The sequence below is a fragment of the Sinocyclocheilus rhinocerous genome, unplaced genomic scaffold (assembly GCF_001515625.1).
Source record: "Sinocyclocheilus rhinocerous isolate Xijiao unplaced genomic scaffold, SAMN03320098_v1.1 scaffold1382, whole genome shotgun sequence".
In the NCBI taxonomy this organism is placed as follows: domain Eukaryota; kingdom Metazoa; phylum Chordata; class Actinopteri; order Cypriniformes; family Cyprinidae; genus Sinocyclocheilus; species Sinocyclocheilus rhinocerous.
In genome coordinates this window covers 104,601-122,106 of record NW_015657958.1, presented here as the reverse complement: position 1 = coordinate 122,106, position 17,506 = coordinate 104,601, and the positions used below count along the sequence as shown (strand labels likewise).

Sequence of the window (17,506 nt, the reverse complement as noted above, 5' to 3'; positions counted from 1 at the left end):
GGTGCTCCAGCACCTCAGCCAGTTGGGGCTTCTGGTCAACTGGGAAAATCACTCAGGAGCCGCACGGGACATTCGCTGTGGGAGGAGTGAGAAGTCCGTGGGGAAATGCCCGGCAGAGAAGCTCTCACTGTGACCCTCAGAAATCCCAGAGCTCTAGCCGGCGGTCATCTGCTCGTGACAGGGAAACCGGGATGGGTAGAGACAGCGGGTGCAGCTCCGTTCCCCATGAGGAGAGAGAGGAGAGATCGCAGCGAAGCCATGCTCATACACTCGCAATGAACGCATGAGTCATCCACGAACCCGGCTTCAGCGTGTTGGATGCCCAGACACTGAAGGCAACGCTCGTGGCCGTCAACAGAGGACAAGTAAGGACCAGAACCAAGAGAACACGGACGGAACGGCATCTTTAAAAAGGCGCAAGCCATCCGTGATGAGAAACTGCTCTTTTAGTTGAAGCACCCAGGGGAATTGCTGAATCAACAGGAACACAGCTGTTTGTGCCGTCACGCCAACCAGGACAGCTTCTTTCTTCCAGTCAGAACGAAAAGGCTTTATGGAGAAGAAATCTTTCACCCACTCGGCTCTGAAGCCGTATTTATACCCGTATGCACGTGGAGTGGCTCAGGTATGCAAAGTCCACTAGCTAAAATTAATTGGCATTTTCTCTGAAAGTCCTGAAACCCCCTATGTCGTCACGACATAACTCGTAGTGACCGACAGATGATGCTTCGAACCATGCTTCGGTAGGGTTGAAATGTGCATATAAATGGCAATCAAGTTAGCTACCTTTTGTTGTCATTCCAAGGTAAATCAAAGCTTAGCAGAAAGATGTTTGACTAAGCATCACCTATACGTAACAGTATTTACGTAACTGCTGAAATTAGACTGTTGAGATAGCAAAACAAATCTTTTCATATTCATATATGAGAATATTTTAGGTACTGTATCAAAGGTTTGTAAATGCAGGTTTAATTGTTTTGTGAATAGGGCGCTGATGGTGTTTGTTTTTGCCTTGCTACTAGCAGCTGTGTACAGTAGTAAATACAGTAAGGATGAGTATCCTCAATGTGTCAACTCTCATGCTTCATATTGCCCTGACTGTCTGTGACAAAGATAGAATATTCAACAATATACACTACTGCTGTGCAAGATTCTGAGGCCACTAGTAAATACTGCTATTTTGCATTTTGCATTTTAATTTAATTTAACTCATTTTATTCACCACAAATTAATTCATAAGTGAATAATTTAAATTAATTTCAGAATGTTTTCTGCACCAGTTAGTATCAAACCTGACAATCATGTTCTCATATTCTCATTTATCTTGAATATTTCTTATTTGATGTCATATCATTGCTATGTTTTACATTTTCAAAATCATGCAACGTCGTGTTTATTTCCAGGTTTTGAATCCAAGATTGTCAGTGTGATCTCAGACGCTGTGTTTGTTTTTGCTTTGCTACTAGCAGCAGAGAACAGAAGTGACTACAGTGTAAGCCGGGAATCTCTGTTTTCAAGCCTTGCTGGCAGCTATCCCCCGAGAAATACAGTGTATGAAAGAACGGAGTGTTGAAGAGAGAACAAAAGACAGTAACTGAAAGAGAGATGTTTGTACGTGTTTGTATGTGATTTGCTCCTAAGCACTCATGCATATGATGTAAAGTATCTTAGAGGGAAAGACCTTCAACCCACATTGACAAAACTTTTTTTTTTTGGACACGTATCACAGAAACACCATAGTATTCTTTGAAGTACCATGAAATACCACATTAATACCATGATGGATGAGTGTGGTAATCTTTCAGTGTTGTTGTTGTTAACTAAAAATAATACAAAAACTATTAAAAATCATTAATTGAAACATAGCTGAGATAATAATATTGGATGAAAAAAAGAAAAAAAAACTTTAAAACAAATTTGAAATGTTGACTTTGGCAACTAGTTAAAATATAAGATTATGTTGAAGTACTAAATGACTTTTAAAAAAAACACTGAAATAAAAACAAAACAGGGTCACACTTTATTTAAGCTCCGATTTGCACGATTAACAAACCATAAACTATGACGTGTGTCTCAATAAACTCCTAATTTTCTGCTTATTAGTAGTTAGTAAGGTAGTTGTTAAGTTTAGGTATTGGGTAGGATTAGAGATGTAGAATATGATCATGCAGAATATGTGCTTTATAACTACTAATAGACAGCCAATATCGTAATAATAGGCATGCTAATAAGCAACTAGTTAATAGTGAGAATTGGTCCCTATACTAAAGTGTTACTCAAACCAGTAGAAACATAAAAAACTTTTTTTTTTAAATGACGAAATCACATAAATTGACAAAAAAATATATTAAACTAAATATAAAATGCACCCTGAAAATATAAAAAAATTAATTCAAAATATTAATAAATATACCAACACAGTACTTTTTTGTAATTACAGTCTGTTAAAAATCTGAATAAATTGATTTACAGACATTTACAAACAAAGATTTATGAATATTTACAGATAAATGTTTAAAATTCTGTCCTCTGAGACTGAGTATCCTCTCTTAATATTCATGTTTGTTTGTGTTTCCTGTCACAGATACAGAAGCAGAGAGAAATGCTCTGAAAGAACATGTCTATCCCAAACTCCGAGACTTCTGCAGGGAGAACTATGGCATTGAATTCCAGGTAACACAGTTGTCACTTTTCTGTAAATTATCTACAGCAACCATTAAGCTATGGTAAACAGATTTCTTTGTAATTTTTTTTCTTTCCTAACCTTCTGCTTTCTTCTCGTTCTGTTGGCTGGGAAGATAAAGTTTCTTAGGGACTATTATGTGATCTCAACACTGATATGTCCATGCAAGACGAAAGTATGTGTCTTTTGTACTTGCCCTCAGGAGCATGGCCAGAAAAAAATAAATTTTCTCTTCCCCTCCTCTCTTCTAGAGTGGAATTTACAATGCAAATGGTTTGTTGTCTGAGAGAATGGAGCAGTGGGGAGATTTTTATCATGCAATTTGATAAACAAATGCAGTGCCTAGAAGAGGTACCATGGCCATTGGCACAGACAGTGCGCTGAGATTTAACATGGGTGTGGGGCTTGACCTGATTTCAAGAGCATCCCCTCAAGAAACAGATCTTTATGTAAGACTATGCATTGTTAAACGCAAGCCTGCTCAGTGATTTTTAGTCTGTTTTTAGTGTCACTGAAAACATAAGTGACTTTAATAACCATGATAGTCTCTAATAAAGACTAAATAAATCTAATTTTTTTTAGATTTACTGAACATTGCATTTAACAGTGTCATTAAATTATTAGTGATGAAGATGAAGCAGTAACAGATCTTTACTTCCGAATTGTGACGTACATCTGAAATTTGATTTTGATTTTTTGATTGGATGGGTTAGGTGAATCCCTAAGCCCCATTCATGCTGTCAGAGACATACAATGTCAAAACGACATGATCCCATTCACATTCAGCAGAGAACTGCCAACTTCCAGTGACCGCTGGAGATGATGCAAGTGTGTCCAGTGATGCAACAAAGTAGCAAAAAGTTTAACTCTATGCAAATGAACAGCACATTTCAGGAGTAACTACAAAATGGGAGTGAAGTCAGTGTGTGAGCAGGTCTTTAGTCATAATACCAAAATTGTCTGTATAAACATTAAATGTTACCAAATGTCAAATTAAAATCCTAAACTTATAAAATATTTACCAGTAAACACAGTTAAGAGAAGTAATCAGTCAGTAATGAAATGAAGAACAAAGAAACAAATTGCAAGCAATATAACAAAGACATTAATGAGGTAAACAGTGCTTGTTTTTCTGAAGTACCTAGCAGCAGCATTCGACAATAGACATTTTTCAAGTAAACAAAGAAAGTAATCAAAAGTACAATAAAACTACTTAAATTATTGGCAGTCTATACAATAACACTGATTTAGTACTGTAAATAAAATGAACTATTATCAGTAAAATGTTGCTTCACTATGAATTTCTTTAGTTCAACATGCTTTAATCTAACAAGTTATCCACCAATTGCAATTGTCAGTATTGTTTAATTAATGCTGCGTCATAGACAGCAGCACTTCTTTTAGACTGTTTACGCTGTAAGAACTAATGCACATATTTGTCACATCCGATTTTTACTTTTTCCCATCTGTTTACTATTTAAGACATAACTGATTATGTTTACATTGTGTTTATACTGTGTTTACATTTCTGTGGAATAGATCTTTTGGTGCTATTAACTGACATACTCCAGCTTTAAGATACCTCTTCTTGAGTCCTGGTGTAATCTTCTCCTCATCCATCATCATAGATGAGACATTATATCACTGCTTATCTTTTCATGAGTATGTCAGTTTATGCACATCAGGTGTGACTGATTTGAGAGTAAGATGTGACATCAAGGTCAGTCAGGAATAACGGGTAAAATAAACATTTCTTCAAATATGAGATTTTGGGATGGAAACTAGTCATGTGCTATTGCTCAGACCTATTGTGATCACATTGCTTATAAATTAAATGATTATAAGTCAAGTGGGCTCATAACAGCGCATACCTGGGATGAATCATTCCTTTCAGAAAATGAAGTGTTGTGAATCACAGAAGTGCACATTTAGTGCAGTTCAGTGATTTAAAATATTTGATTGAAAAATCACTGAACAGATATTACATATCAAATTGTACCACTATTTCACTGAAAAACAAAAACAGAAAACACACGTTCTTAATATGCATCAGTACTTGTTTTATTTTCAAGTAAAAATATTGAAACATTCTTTTTAATTAATTTAATTTTAAAATGTAAATTTAAATATGGAGATATTTAGGCTTAAACTTACAACAATAAATTAATTCATTTATCAGTTGTAATTTTGCATCTGAAGTAAATGTGTCTTGTTTTAAGGATGTTTTTAATATCTTACTGGATATGTTGGTGAATGAATTACCTTTTTAAATTACATTTATCTCATTATTGTTTAAGCTAAACTGAGAGGAAAACAAAGTTAGTGTCAGAGAGGAAGAGGAAAACTGAAAGAATTAGGGTGTGAGAGAGAGAGAAGGTGAGAGAGAAAAGGGAGAGACAGACAGAAAAAGAAGGGAGTTCTCTCAACCAGAAAATATGATGTGGCAAATTGCGATTCTTTCTGGTCACCGTTATTTGATTCTATTTCCTGTGGCGTCCCTGAGAGGAATGGATGCTGGATAGAGTGTGTCTGTGTACATGCGTGTGTGAGGCTTTATTTCTCTGCCCAAGGCTTCATCCCAGTCCAGTCACAGCACACACACACATGCACACACACACACACACACACACTCAATCCCCTTAGCAGTGGCGGGATCAGGCCTGGAAGCGCTGTAACGTGAAAGTGTGGGACTCTGATAGGCTTTCACAGTGTGGGGAGCGAAGTATACCATAATCTGCTTTATATGAAAAGTTATAATGATAAGACTTTCTTTTTGAGTTGCAGTCCATTTTTGAAATTATTTTTACACTTAGCATGCTATATTGTGTTTACTCTTGGTGTCAGATTATATTTTAATCAGTCATTCTTACAATTGATTATATATTATGAGATTTGACCTTCTCCTTCTTCTATTTCCTGATATTGAAATATCTTACTGCAAAATATAGCCTAATCATTTATATTAGAGGATGTCTGATAGTGGATTTTTGCGGATATGGAAAACTAAAATTGGAAAATAAGGCTGATAACTGATTCATTGAAAACCCCAAAATCGTATTTGTTCAATCTTTCAAAATCTTTCATGTCCCTTCAAACAAAACAAAGCTCAAAGAGATCAAGAATGGATGATCTCTTCTCCTCACATGACCCCCACATTGTCTCGCTGTCTCTACAGACCATAGAGGTTCACACTTAAACCTCAGCTGACCATTTCAACAACTGTGTAATCTGTTCACTATCTCCCGATGAGCTTCCAGTCAACTTGATCACATCAACACAGGCCCAGTCTTCACGCATCACACACATAAGCACAAAGTCCTGTTTTCATACCAACGCCACTTCTTAATGATGGGCTTAATAATCAAATGAGAGCGCAAGAGAGGAGCTGTAGGCACTTGCAGATCGCTGGTAATGCTGTTTGGCTGCCATGACGACCGCAGCAGAGGCGAGGTTTGATTACAGGGCTGGAGTCGAGTCTAAATGTGTCAGGTAGCCTACTGAACTGACTGATTTGCATATAAACACATTTGTATAAATGTGTATTAACTCGTGTGTTTGGTACGACTAAGTTGGATTCACAGGAGTTAAGCGATTGTGATTAAATGTCGCCCTGCACAATATACACACACAGTAATAATGATTTCTGACAAATTATTGTTGTTACTGCTGAAAAATTCAAGATGTGAATATGTTAATATATGTTAATATATCTACTAATTACTTGATAATTAATTTTTTTAATTGACAGTATTGGCTTAAAGTGGTGGTTTAATTAGAATGTTCAGTCACACCTATTAAACCATTAACTATGATTTTTGCCTCAATAAACTCCTAATTTGCTGCTTATTAATAGTTAGTAAGGTAGTTGTTAAGTTTAGGTATTGGGTAGGATTAGGGATGTAAAATATGGTCATGCAGAATATATATTTTATTACAATTTTTTATTTAGTACAAATAAACAGCCAATATGTTAATAATAGGCATTCTAATAAGCAACTAGTTCATAGTGAGAATTGGTCCCTATACTAAAGTGTTACCGAATGTTCCTTTTCAATAAGAACATCTCCAGCTTTAAAAGAAATATGTTAAAATGAAATGGCCAGTCACAGGCTTCAAGGTCACAGACTTTTGACAGATTTTATTTCTCATAGATTTAGAGGGCTGATTAACTTATGAAGTATTATTTGATTTACACAGCATTTAGTCTGGGCCATGTTGTTACACCACATGGTGTAGCATAATACATAGAGTCGCAATGGAACCTTTCATTCAATGGCTTATTATAGACGTTTCAGGAAAATCTAAGCAGATAAAAAAAAAATGCAAAACACAAAAATATACAATTTCTGAAACTAACAAATGTATATAAAATATACAGATAATAATGTATGGCTAACAATTACTATAACGAAATAAAAGACTCTAATGTATTCATTTATGTGCAATGCTCTCATCTCAAAAATCCAGTTACCAAACCAGTGGACAGAACTAAGTGTTAAGGTCCTTGCACACTGAGTCCGAAATTTTCGCAAATTAAAAAATAAATACAACATCACGTTAGGGATGTGCTAGTATCAAATTTTCATGTTGCGATTAATTGCTAATGCTTTTATTATGGTATACGGTATTATCACGGTATTGAAATTAAGTTTTAAAAAAAAGTGCTGTCATAATACAGTATAACAGGTTTAATAACTTTTTTCTTATAACAAAAATAACTGAACATTTAAATGCAATAAAGCAATACAGAAAAATTTATAAAGTTAAAAGTTTTACATGCAGGACAGTTTTACAGAAGTTATTAATCTTTGTTTAAAAAATACAAGTCTTAGTTCATGTTAGCTCATTAAATAACACAGTTGCAACTTTCGATTTTAACAACCTGTTATTAAAAGTATTCTTAAAATGCATTCAAAATTCTGAATAATTTGTAATATATAATTATTCACGGTATTTAGAAGTGCCCACGATAACAATATCGGGCATATTCATTACCGTGATATATCGCATTACCGAATACCGGCACAAGTCTACCTCACGTTGTGTCAATCACATTTACACACTGCCTCCGAAACATTCGTCAGTCTTAAAAAAATTCGGATCAAGTTCGATTTTTTGCGTTTTCGCATCCAAGCAATTTTCAAGCATTTTGATAGGAAAGGATGACAAATAAAAAACTTTTTTTTAAACGCATATGAAAATTTCGGACTCAGTGAGCAAGGACATTTAATCCTTTTTTGAACTAGATATATTATTATTATTATTATTATTATTATTATTATTATTATTATTATTATTATTATTATTATTATTATTATTATTATTATTATTATTATTATTATTATTATTATTATTATTATTATTATTATTATTATTATTATTATTATTATTATTATTATTATTATTATTATTATTATTATTATTATTTCTGCAGTTTAGCGCCATCTGCTGTCAGAGAGTGAAAGTGCGCTTTCATCCAGAGCGTCTCTCACATGTTCCGCCATGTGCTTCTGGTCCGCGCTTGTTTACGTCAGAGTGCGCACACGTGTTTCACGCAGCATACAGCGGTGTTGTGCATTTTGACCAGTTTATGGAAAAAGTATTCTTAAAATGCATTCAAAATTCTGAATAATTTGTAATATATAATTATTCACGGTATTTAGAAGTGCCCACGATAACAATATCGGGCATATTCATTACCGTGATATATCGCATTACCGAATACCGGCACAAGTCTACCTCACGTTGTGTCAATCACATTTACACACTGCCTCCGAAACATTCGTCAGTCTTAAAAAAATTCGGATCAAGTTCGATTTTTTGCGTTTTCGCATCCAAGCAATTTTCAAGCATTTTGATAGGAAAGGATGACAAATAAAAAACTTTTTTTTAAACGCATATGAAAATTTCGGACTCAGTGAGCAAGGACATTTAATCCTTTTTTGAACTAGATAAAAAAACTACTGCTGGACTTTTGATTCAAATTGTGATTGTGGCCAGTCTCTTCTACATATTTTGTTCTGTTATTGTGATCAAATGAATGTCCTTCAGAGCTTTCCTGTGGAACTAATAGATTTTGTGACATCTAGAAAAGGTGCGTTTACACAAGTGTATCGGTGGAGAAAAAGGATATTAGCAGTTGGTGCATGGGTTAATTGCCTTGCTTAAGGTCATAAAGGTGGTAGAGTGGGATTATGACCTATGTAACCATCATTTGGTGGCTCGTTCACTCCTCAGCAGGTTATGAATAACCGTTGTTCATGTGAACTCAAAGACAGCCTGATGCTTTGTTTATAGACTATTTGTGGGTGACTGTTTGTTGTTTCACCTATCAATTCGTGTCGATAAAGTATAATAGGGTAAATCCTGTATAGTCACCCTGGGAATTCATGGCCTATTGTGTAAGTGCTCCATGCTGGCGAGAGCACATTGGATCTGTCAGCACTCATTGGAGCTTCAGCAGATGAGAAGGTGAGAAAAAGGGATGGAAAACAGCCAAAGGGTAAACGGAAAGAGACAGAGAGAGATGAAAAGATAGAAGGACTGAAATACAAGCGCTCATTCCTCACGGGGTTTGGAGGTTACGCCTCGCTGTTGGTGTGCTGATCCATGGGCTTGTGTGGAATTGAGGTGGCTTCTACATTTTCAGCTGGAGCACATCGATTAGCCATTTGCAGAAAAAAATGGCCATTTTCATTCCAGGCATAGACATGATTGATGTAAAGGTTTTATGGTTTTAACATTTGGCTGCTCTCTACTCTCCTCACGTCTCTCTCTCTCTCTCTCTCTTTCTCTCTCTCTCTCTCTCTAAATTGAAAAGGCAAGCAGGCAAGGCAGCTGGTTGCCATAGCAGTAGTCTAATTGCAGAAGCACTCAAGAGCAGTGCATTGTGGGTAGTTTGTGAGATGAGATGAAGGCATGGAGATTGGTGACTGCACCGAGGGGTTGAGGAACATGGTTCTCTCTGCAGGGTGGGTGAGCTAACAGACTCTTAAATCAGGGGACTTCTGACAGGCCTTTTTATTCCTTGCTTTCTGCCTTTTGCTATCTTATGGTTTTCATCTCCTGGCGTGCCTCTGTTTCGCTCCTACCTTTGCTCTTGTAGATGCTTGTGTTGTCTTATTCTCTTATTCTCTTCTTGTTTTCGATAATCGAACGGTGTAAGCGTAAGATATAGTGTTCGACCAATGTACACGATGTAGAATCATATTTCTCTTCTAATTGGCTCTTAATGGGGGTCATCAGTTGACTCATTTGTCTTCTCTTAAAGTGATACATTCATGTAGAGGTAGGAGCCAGAAGGATGATAAATCATAACTCGTCTCAGGAGAATATGTGGGCCTTTTCATCGGGCTGAAACTGGCAACTGCATTGTAAATGATGTTTGTATCCTCCGCTCAATCGTTTTGGATCGCATCATGAAATCTGCTCATAACTCTGCGATTTCTAACCAATTGACTCTTGTGCTGTTTACCATTTAGATGATCGTTTTCTATTAAGCAGAAGTAGTGATCGCTGCAGGGAGCCAAAACAAGCTGAATCTTAGATTACGATTTCTGTTTACAGTATAGCTGTTTGTAGATATTTGTAATTTATGGAAGCATATAGGTAGCAAAATTCTACCCATTTGCTACCCATATGCTTCCATAGTAATTATATATGGGTTGTTATACTACTTAAGAATAAAGAGCAACATTTATACGAACATACCCCATATACATCTAAAATATGCTATGAAATTTTGGTCACACTTTATTTTAAGGTCCTGTTCTCGCTATTAACAAACCATTAACTATGACTTTTGCCTCAATAAACTCATCATTTGCTGCTTATTATTTCTTAGTAAAGTAGTTGTTAAGTTTAGGTATTGGGTAGTATTAGGGATGTAGAATATGGTCATGCAGAATATGTACTTTATAAGTACTAATAAAAAGCCAGTATGTTAATAATACCCATTCTAATAAGCAACTAGTTAATAGTGAGAGTTGGTCCCTATACTAAAGTGTTACTCAAACCAGTAGAAACATAAAAAGCATAAAAATTAAAAAATGATTAAAGGCAAGCACATAAATTGACTAAAAAGTGTTACTGGAATTATTATTATTATTATTATTATTTTTTTTTTTAGGCACTCCCTTTTGATTAGAACTACCTTGCTTCCTCGGAAATGCATTGATAACCTCTAATCAATGCAATTTTGAAATTTCAAGTTTGAGAAAGAAGTCCATGCCTTGCTTATATTGCATAATTCAGTCTGATAATTATTTTAATTATCCAGTATTCACTTATGTATACACACAATTTGGACAGATATCAATGAATGTAAAAAATCTGTCATAGAAGCCTGAATGGTTCCGATATATGTGCTTCTCTATATGAATAATCATGTCACCAAGTAAATGACTGCATGTCACCCAGATATTTTCATTACAAAACAAGACTGTTCCTCACAACAGATTTTTATTTATTTTTTTATTTCTTCAGTCGCATACAAAGATTTGCCTCTGTTCTTTAATTCAGGGGTGTTCTGTGGGCTGTTTTTTAGGATAGTTTTCTACATGATTTCATTCCCTTTCGTTCCATCTTCAAGGCATCGTCTGAAAGTTCTCGGAATAATCATGAAAACCGAGGAGAAAAGAGAAGAAGCGCGAGACGTTGTCCTTTGAAGACAGATTATAGATGCAGTAAAGCCTGAAAGTATTAAAACCTGTCTACAACAGTGCTTGAGTTGTTTTGTCTATGTTTTTTTTTTTTTTTTTTGTGAAATTTTCCATTGATTTGGTTTATGGCTACCTACTTTAATGTCACCTCAAATGTATTCAGGGCAAGTTAGAACTTTTCCAGCACTGACATTGACCAGTTTGACACACTTTCACCCTTTATCACCAGCCATTTGGGATTTATGAAGCATTATGTTTGCAAATCCTCAGTTTGAGCTGTGTAATTATGTAAATACAGTCATATTTGCCTCATGTTATGAAATTTTATGGCCAGAGCCCTCAGTAGCGGAGTAAACCTCATCATCATTTCTGTGGATGCACTATTAGTGGAAAATTACAGCATTTCTGTCTCTTTTACTCCACGTCGGGGTGCAATATACTGCGTTTAATGATACTCATTGCATACGCATGTGTGTGTTTTCTTTGAAAAACGTGATTGTGTAGCCCTGTGTGATTTAAATGTGGGTTGTAATGCATTAAAGAAAGCGAGGAAATAGAAGTCAGCGTTTTTAATAGTTCTTTGCTCATGATACCAGTTAAATTGAGCTGTTTTCATAGTTCATAACAATGCGATTAGGTTGTCACTTACAAATATGGGCATCATTAAAGTAGATGACAGCTGTCATAATTTGAGGAATCAGTTACAGACTCTGTGTTCATAAAAACTTGTGTTAGCATACGGGGAATACGCTAAGCCATTAATTTCCCTCATATGGTGGACTCTGCTAACTCATCCACTTATTACAAATCTCATGGCTTTGTGGCTTGGGTTCCTCAAAATATCATTGTTTTGCTGAACATCACAGCTTTTTTTACTGTCTGTCAGCTGCTTGATTAATTTTCTCAGGTTTGTTTTTTATGCAAAGCATCAGATGCATGCTAATTGTCTCCTTGTGTCCCTCTCTCAGTCGTTCAGTGAAACCTAAGGAGGGTGTGTTTGTCATCTGTGTTGTCGTGTCCAGATGTTTGGGCTTCTTAACCGTCTATGTACTTTGTTATCAGTCTTTCCCAGGGCTGTGCTGTCACACTCTAATTGCTTGGTTAGTTAATAGTTCAGATCCATCAAGCTCAATGTGTGTAAGTGTTTGTGCACGAGTGTCAGAGCGTGCGTGTGAAAGCATGACTGATTGCACTCACTCTGTTTGAGTGAAAACAGTTCTCCCACCACTTGCTCCACTGTCAGCAGCCAAAACACAGTCCAGCCAATAAGAAAACTTCTTGCCAGTCTTTGCCGTGATCTGCCAATCACAAAGAATGATCAAACCTGCTTATCACACTTGAAGCCTGTTAGTTGTCATTTCTGGATTAAACAGGCCTGTCATGTTCTTACTCCTGATGACAATGTAGAAGGTCAATGAGTGTGTTTACATGCATGATCTTACAGTACATTGAGTACTTAATAAACATGTAAAGTCATGTAAACACGGTTTAAGCAAAACTTGATGTTTGCCTTGCCCTTTATCCTGATTTCACTATGAAACATCTGTAATGGCTTTCTGGTGGCTTACTCGTGTCTGTTTGCATTTTGACATCAAGACCAATATACCCCAATTTTATTTTGCATCATGAGGATTGATGGATTGATTGATTGGTTGATTGATTGATTTTTTAATAGATCAGCAATAGTGGTTATGTAAAACCTGTCAAAACCTGTTAATCACAATGTGAAAATTAATACACTGGTAACACCTTCCGTTAAGGCTCAATTTGTTAATCCATTAGCTATTATAAACAATAAACAGTGCTTTTAATAATATAGATTTATGTTAATATTTACATATACTGATACGTTGTTATGAATTATTAGGAATAAACATTATTATGAATGAAAAATATGAATTGAAAACAAACAAACAAAAACACCTATATTTTTCAGTTTATGGGAGCTTTTGAGTAACAAATACTAAGAAATGTAAATGTTTTAGGATCCTTTTTTTTTGCTGTTTTTTTGCAGTTTTTATTTAAACTTTTTGCTGTTGTCATTTTTGTTGTGTTGTGATCAATACTTTTTTTCCTTACAGCCAATTTGGCATGGATTTTCCTTTTTGGCATTATAACGTATACATAAAAAGCTGCACATTTTTCATATGAAGTATTTCTCTCTTCTTAGAAGTTTGATTAGCATAGAGAGGTTGAGTGTAGAGCTCACATTATGTAGGCAGTCTCTTGTGCTTTATGTGCTCTTGGATGGAAGCCATGATTGTATTTTGTTAAATGAAGTCTGGGAGGATGGCAGGACTCACAGTGGCTTGGTTTCTGCCAGCTGAGCAAAAGAAATGTGTTTGGGGTCCTAAAGAGCTACCACAATGTGAATGACATCAGAATTTTATAGGACTTGCTTGAGATTGCGAGAAAGAGAAAGACGTGACCAGCATAGACACATTAAATTAACATCAAATTAAACTGATCAGCACACACAGAAACACATACTTGATTACGGAGCCCCAGTCCTTCAGCATACACACGCTCGCATGCGTGCAGCAGAGAGAGATTCCCCCAGCAGTGTGTTTGCCGTTTGAATTATCTGCACCAGTGACACTGATTCTGACAAATGTGTACAGGGATATTCCTGTGTCCTGCCATACTGGTGCTGAGGAAATGTCCTGTCTCTCTTCATTAAGTCCATTACTACACACACACACACACACAAAGACACAAGCAATTTCACTCCCTCAGTCTCTTGTTCTTCTGTCAGTTTGCCACCAGTGCAGGTGAACCATTTTTGGTTTGTGGGTGCAAGAGTGTGTATACGTTTAAATGTATCTGTCTGTGTGTTTTTGTAAGCTGATAGAAAGACCAAATATATTAGAAAGAGCAAGGATGGAATTTCTTAAATTCTCTAATTTCTTTTCTGCCCAGCCACCATCTCAAATTAATCTGGAATTTAGTATCTGCTCACATTAGAGAATGCACAGCATTTAGTCTTTTTAAAAATGAAGCATAGCGTCAGTTCAGGCAGGCCATGTCGGTCAAGCTCGCATCGGCTGATGACTAGCTGATCCATGTTTACCTATAGGAATTCAACACATAGCAGTCTGCGTTCTATTTAAGTTGCCTTTTCAGCTACACTTCAGCTGCTCCTATCGTGCCGCAAGTCTTTTTAAAAATGAAGCATAGCGTCAGTTCAGGCAGGCCATGTCGGTCAAGCTCGCATCGGCTGATGACCAGCTGATCCATGTTTACCTATAGGAATTCAACACATAGCAGTCTGCGTTCTATTTAAGTTGCCTTTTCAGCTACACTTCAGCTGCTCCTTCAGCTGCGCTCATTACTGCTCTCCATGCCCAGCTCCTCTACCATCTGACAGCAGCTTACTTTATCACTTAAGCTCCATCCATTAAGCAAATCTGGAATTGTATTATTTTCCTTCTGGACATGTGATTGTTCCTAATTTTAGATATAGTCTTTTTTATAATCAAGTACAGTTGTTATTCATTATTGTATATCATAAATCAGTGTTTGCAATGCAATTATCTGTTTTAGCGTATGTTAAAAATAATTCTGCTGAAGCTGTTCTGTAACTCAGTGGGGGGAAACAGTGTCGCTGCGCTCCCTGCTTTAATGTATGGACAGGTGAAGAGTTTTTGCTCAGAACTGAATCATACCGACAATCTTAATCATTGCTATTTGTCAATAAATCCTTTGAAGAATGTGGTCCTTTTCCTTCTGGACATGTGATTGTTCCTAATTTTAGATATAGTCTTTTTTATAATCAAGTACAGTTGTTATTCATTATTGTATATCATAAATCAGTGTTTGCAATGCAATTATCTGTTTTAGCGTATGTTAAAAATAATTCTGCTGAAGCTGTTCTGTAACTCAGTGGGGGGAAACAGTGTCGCTGCGCTCCCTGCTTTAATGTATGGACAGGTGGAGAGTTTTTGCTCAGAACTGAATCATACCGACAATCTTAATCATTGCTATTTGTCAATAAATCCTTTAAAGAATGTGGTCCTGAGTAAACAAATTAAAATAAGGTTTAAGACAAATCAATTATGTGATCAGTGATCTCAGGGGTGGTCAGCGTCTGTCCTGTACAGCCACAATCCGGGTGAGTTTTGCTCCAACTTTGATAAAAAGTCACCTGTCTGTAGCTTTCTAGTAACCCTTAGATCTTGATTAGCTTCTTCAGGTGTGTTTGATTAGGGTTAGAGTGAAACTCTGCAGGACTGTGGCTCTCAGTGATCTTTTATGTGGAATATAATGTGTTATATATTCCATGCACATTATTTTATTTTTTTTATTGTATTGTACTGCTGTACTTTTATGTTGTATTGCCCAGGGAGTGCAGAAAGCAAATTAGCTTTATAGCAAACTCTGGTACAACAGCTGTGTTGTGCATGGTCCCTGTTGAGTAAACTAAATAAGCTAAACTAACCTAAACTCAGTCATGCTCCCAGATATAATGTATCATACAATCTGTTGGTTTTCTAATTTAATATATTTTAAATTGTAATTTATTCAGGTGAAAAGCTGAATTTTCAGCAGCCATTACTTCAGTCTTCAGAGTCACATGATCCTTCAGAAAGCATACTAATATGCTGATTTGGTGCTCAAAAAACATTTCTTATTCTTAACAGTGTTGAATACAATTGTGCTGCTTCATATTATTGTGAAGACTGTGAAGATTTTTTTCAGGATTTTTTTGATGAAAGGAAAGTTCAGAAGAACAGCAGTTTAATATTTAATGTCTGTAAAATGTAAAATGTCTGTTTAATGAATTTTTTTATCAATTTAAACTTAATTTAAATTTTAACTTTTAACTTTTAAACAGTAGGTTACCATAATTATAATAAGGAGAAATCTGTTGGACTGTTTGCCAAATAGTGACCGAAAAGAATGTGCACCAGAAATCACTTTTTTTTTTCATTATATGACCTGGGGTCCTTAAACTATCAAAAATTCTTATTCTTAACAGTGTTGAATACAATTGTGCTGCTTCATATTATTGTGAAGACTGTGAAGATTTTTTTCAGGATTTTTTTGATGAAAGGAAAGTTCAGAAGAACAGCAGTTTAATATTTAATGTCTGTAAAATGTAAAATGTCTGTTTAATGAATTTTTTATCAATTTAAACTTAATTAAAATTTTAATTTTAACTTTTAAACAGTAGGTTACCATAATTATAATAAGGAGAATTCTGTTGGACTGTTTGCCAAATAGTGACCGAAAAGAATGTGCACCAGAAATCACTTTTTTTTTTCATTAATATGACCTGGGGTCCTTAAACTATCAAAAATGAGTATTACAAGTTTAGTGGCATCTCTGTTACAAATTTTATCAAAAAAAAAAAGTATGGTATTTAAAATGAATAATGAGCTAGGTGTTGAATTCCCCCCTCAAATATCCTTCTAACCTGGTTTGTTGGGTGGGTCATTGTATGTGAAGAAATTTCAACAAATTTAATCAAAACAGTATGGCAGCTGGCACATTGTTCTTCATAACAATCAATATACAAGATAACCCTTTTGAATGGCTCTGTATGAGGTTATTATGCTGTTGCTGTACATACAGTGCATATGTGCAGTCAGACTCAAACTATTGTAGCGATTCTGAAAACACGCTCAAAATTATTAGAGACTGTTAATTGTGAGCAGTAAGCAGTTTAATGTGTCCCAGCGTAAGTGCAGCATTTAGCTGACTGAAGGAGTACATTCTCAGCATTGCTCTTCTTGTTACGTTCCTCTCTTCCTTTCTCTCATTCTCTCTGTCTCTCTCTGTCTCTTTCCTCATCCCTCTCCCTGTGGTTCCTTTTAAAGTGCTAATTTGTGCTGAAAGAGTGTGGAAATTCATACTCTCCCAGGCATTCATTACTCCCTAGATCTTCCTTACTTAGTAATAAAAAAGAATTAGGCTTTAGTTAAGGGTGTTGATATATAGGTCTTATAAAATTGTATTCTTCAAGTCCCTCTATGAATCCTGTGCCAGTTCTTTTTTCATTGTAAAAAAAAAAAAAAGTAACCGGAATATTCCACTAAACTGTCAGCGCCGACTCGTGGGGAGCATGCCAACATGTTGCGCATTGGGCATCCCGAGTTCGAGTTCCGGGTCATGAACTTTTCCCAATCCAGTCCCACTTTGCTTCCTGTCAACTTACTGTCCT

The 17,506-nt window shown here is 35.8% G+C and overlaps 1 protein-coding gene across 1 annotated transcript in view; it reads left to right on the top strand.

Moving 5' to 3' along the window:
* Positions 1 to 283: 283 nt before the first annotated feature.
* Positions 284 to 17,506, top strand: part of LOC107721652 (NACHT and WD repeat domain-containing protein 2-like) — a 43,673-nt gene continuing 26,450 nt past the window's right edge. The window contains exons 1-2 of the mRNA XM_016529773.1: positions 284 to 365; positions 2,585 to 2,673. Of these exons, the coding sequence (XP_016385259.1) occupies positions 284 to 365; positions 2,585 to 2,673 (171 nt within the window). The remainder of the gene's footprint in view (positions 366 to 2,584; positions 2,674 to 17,506) is intronic.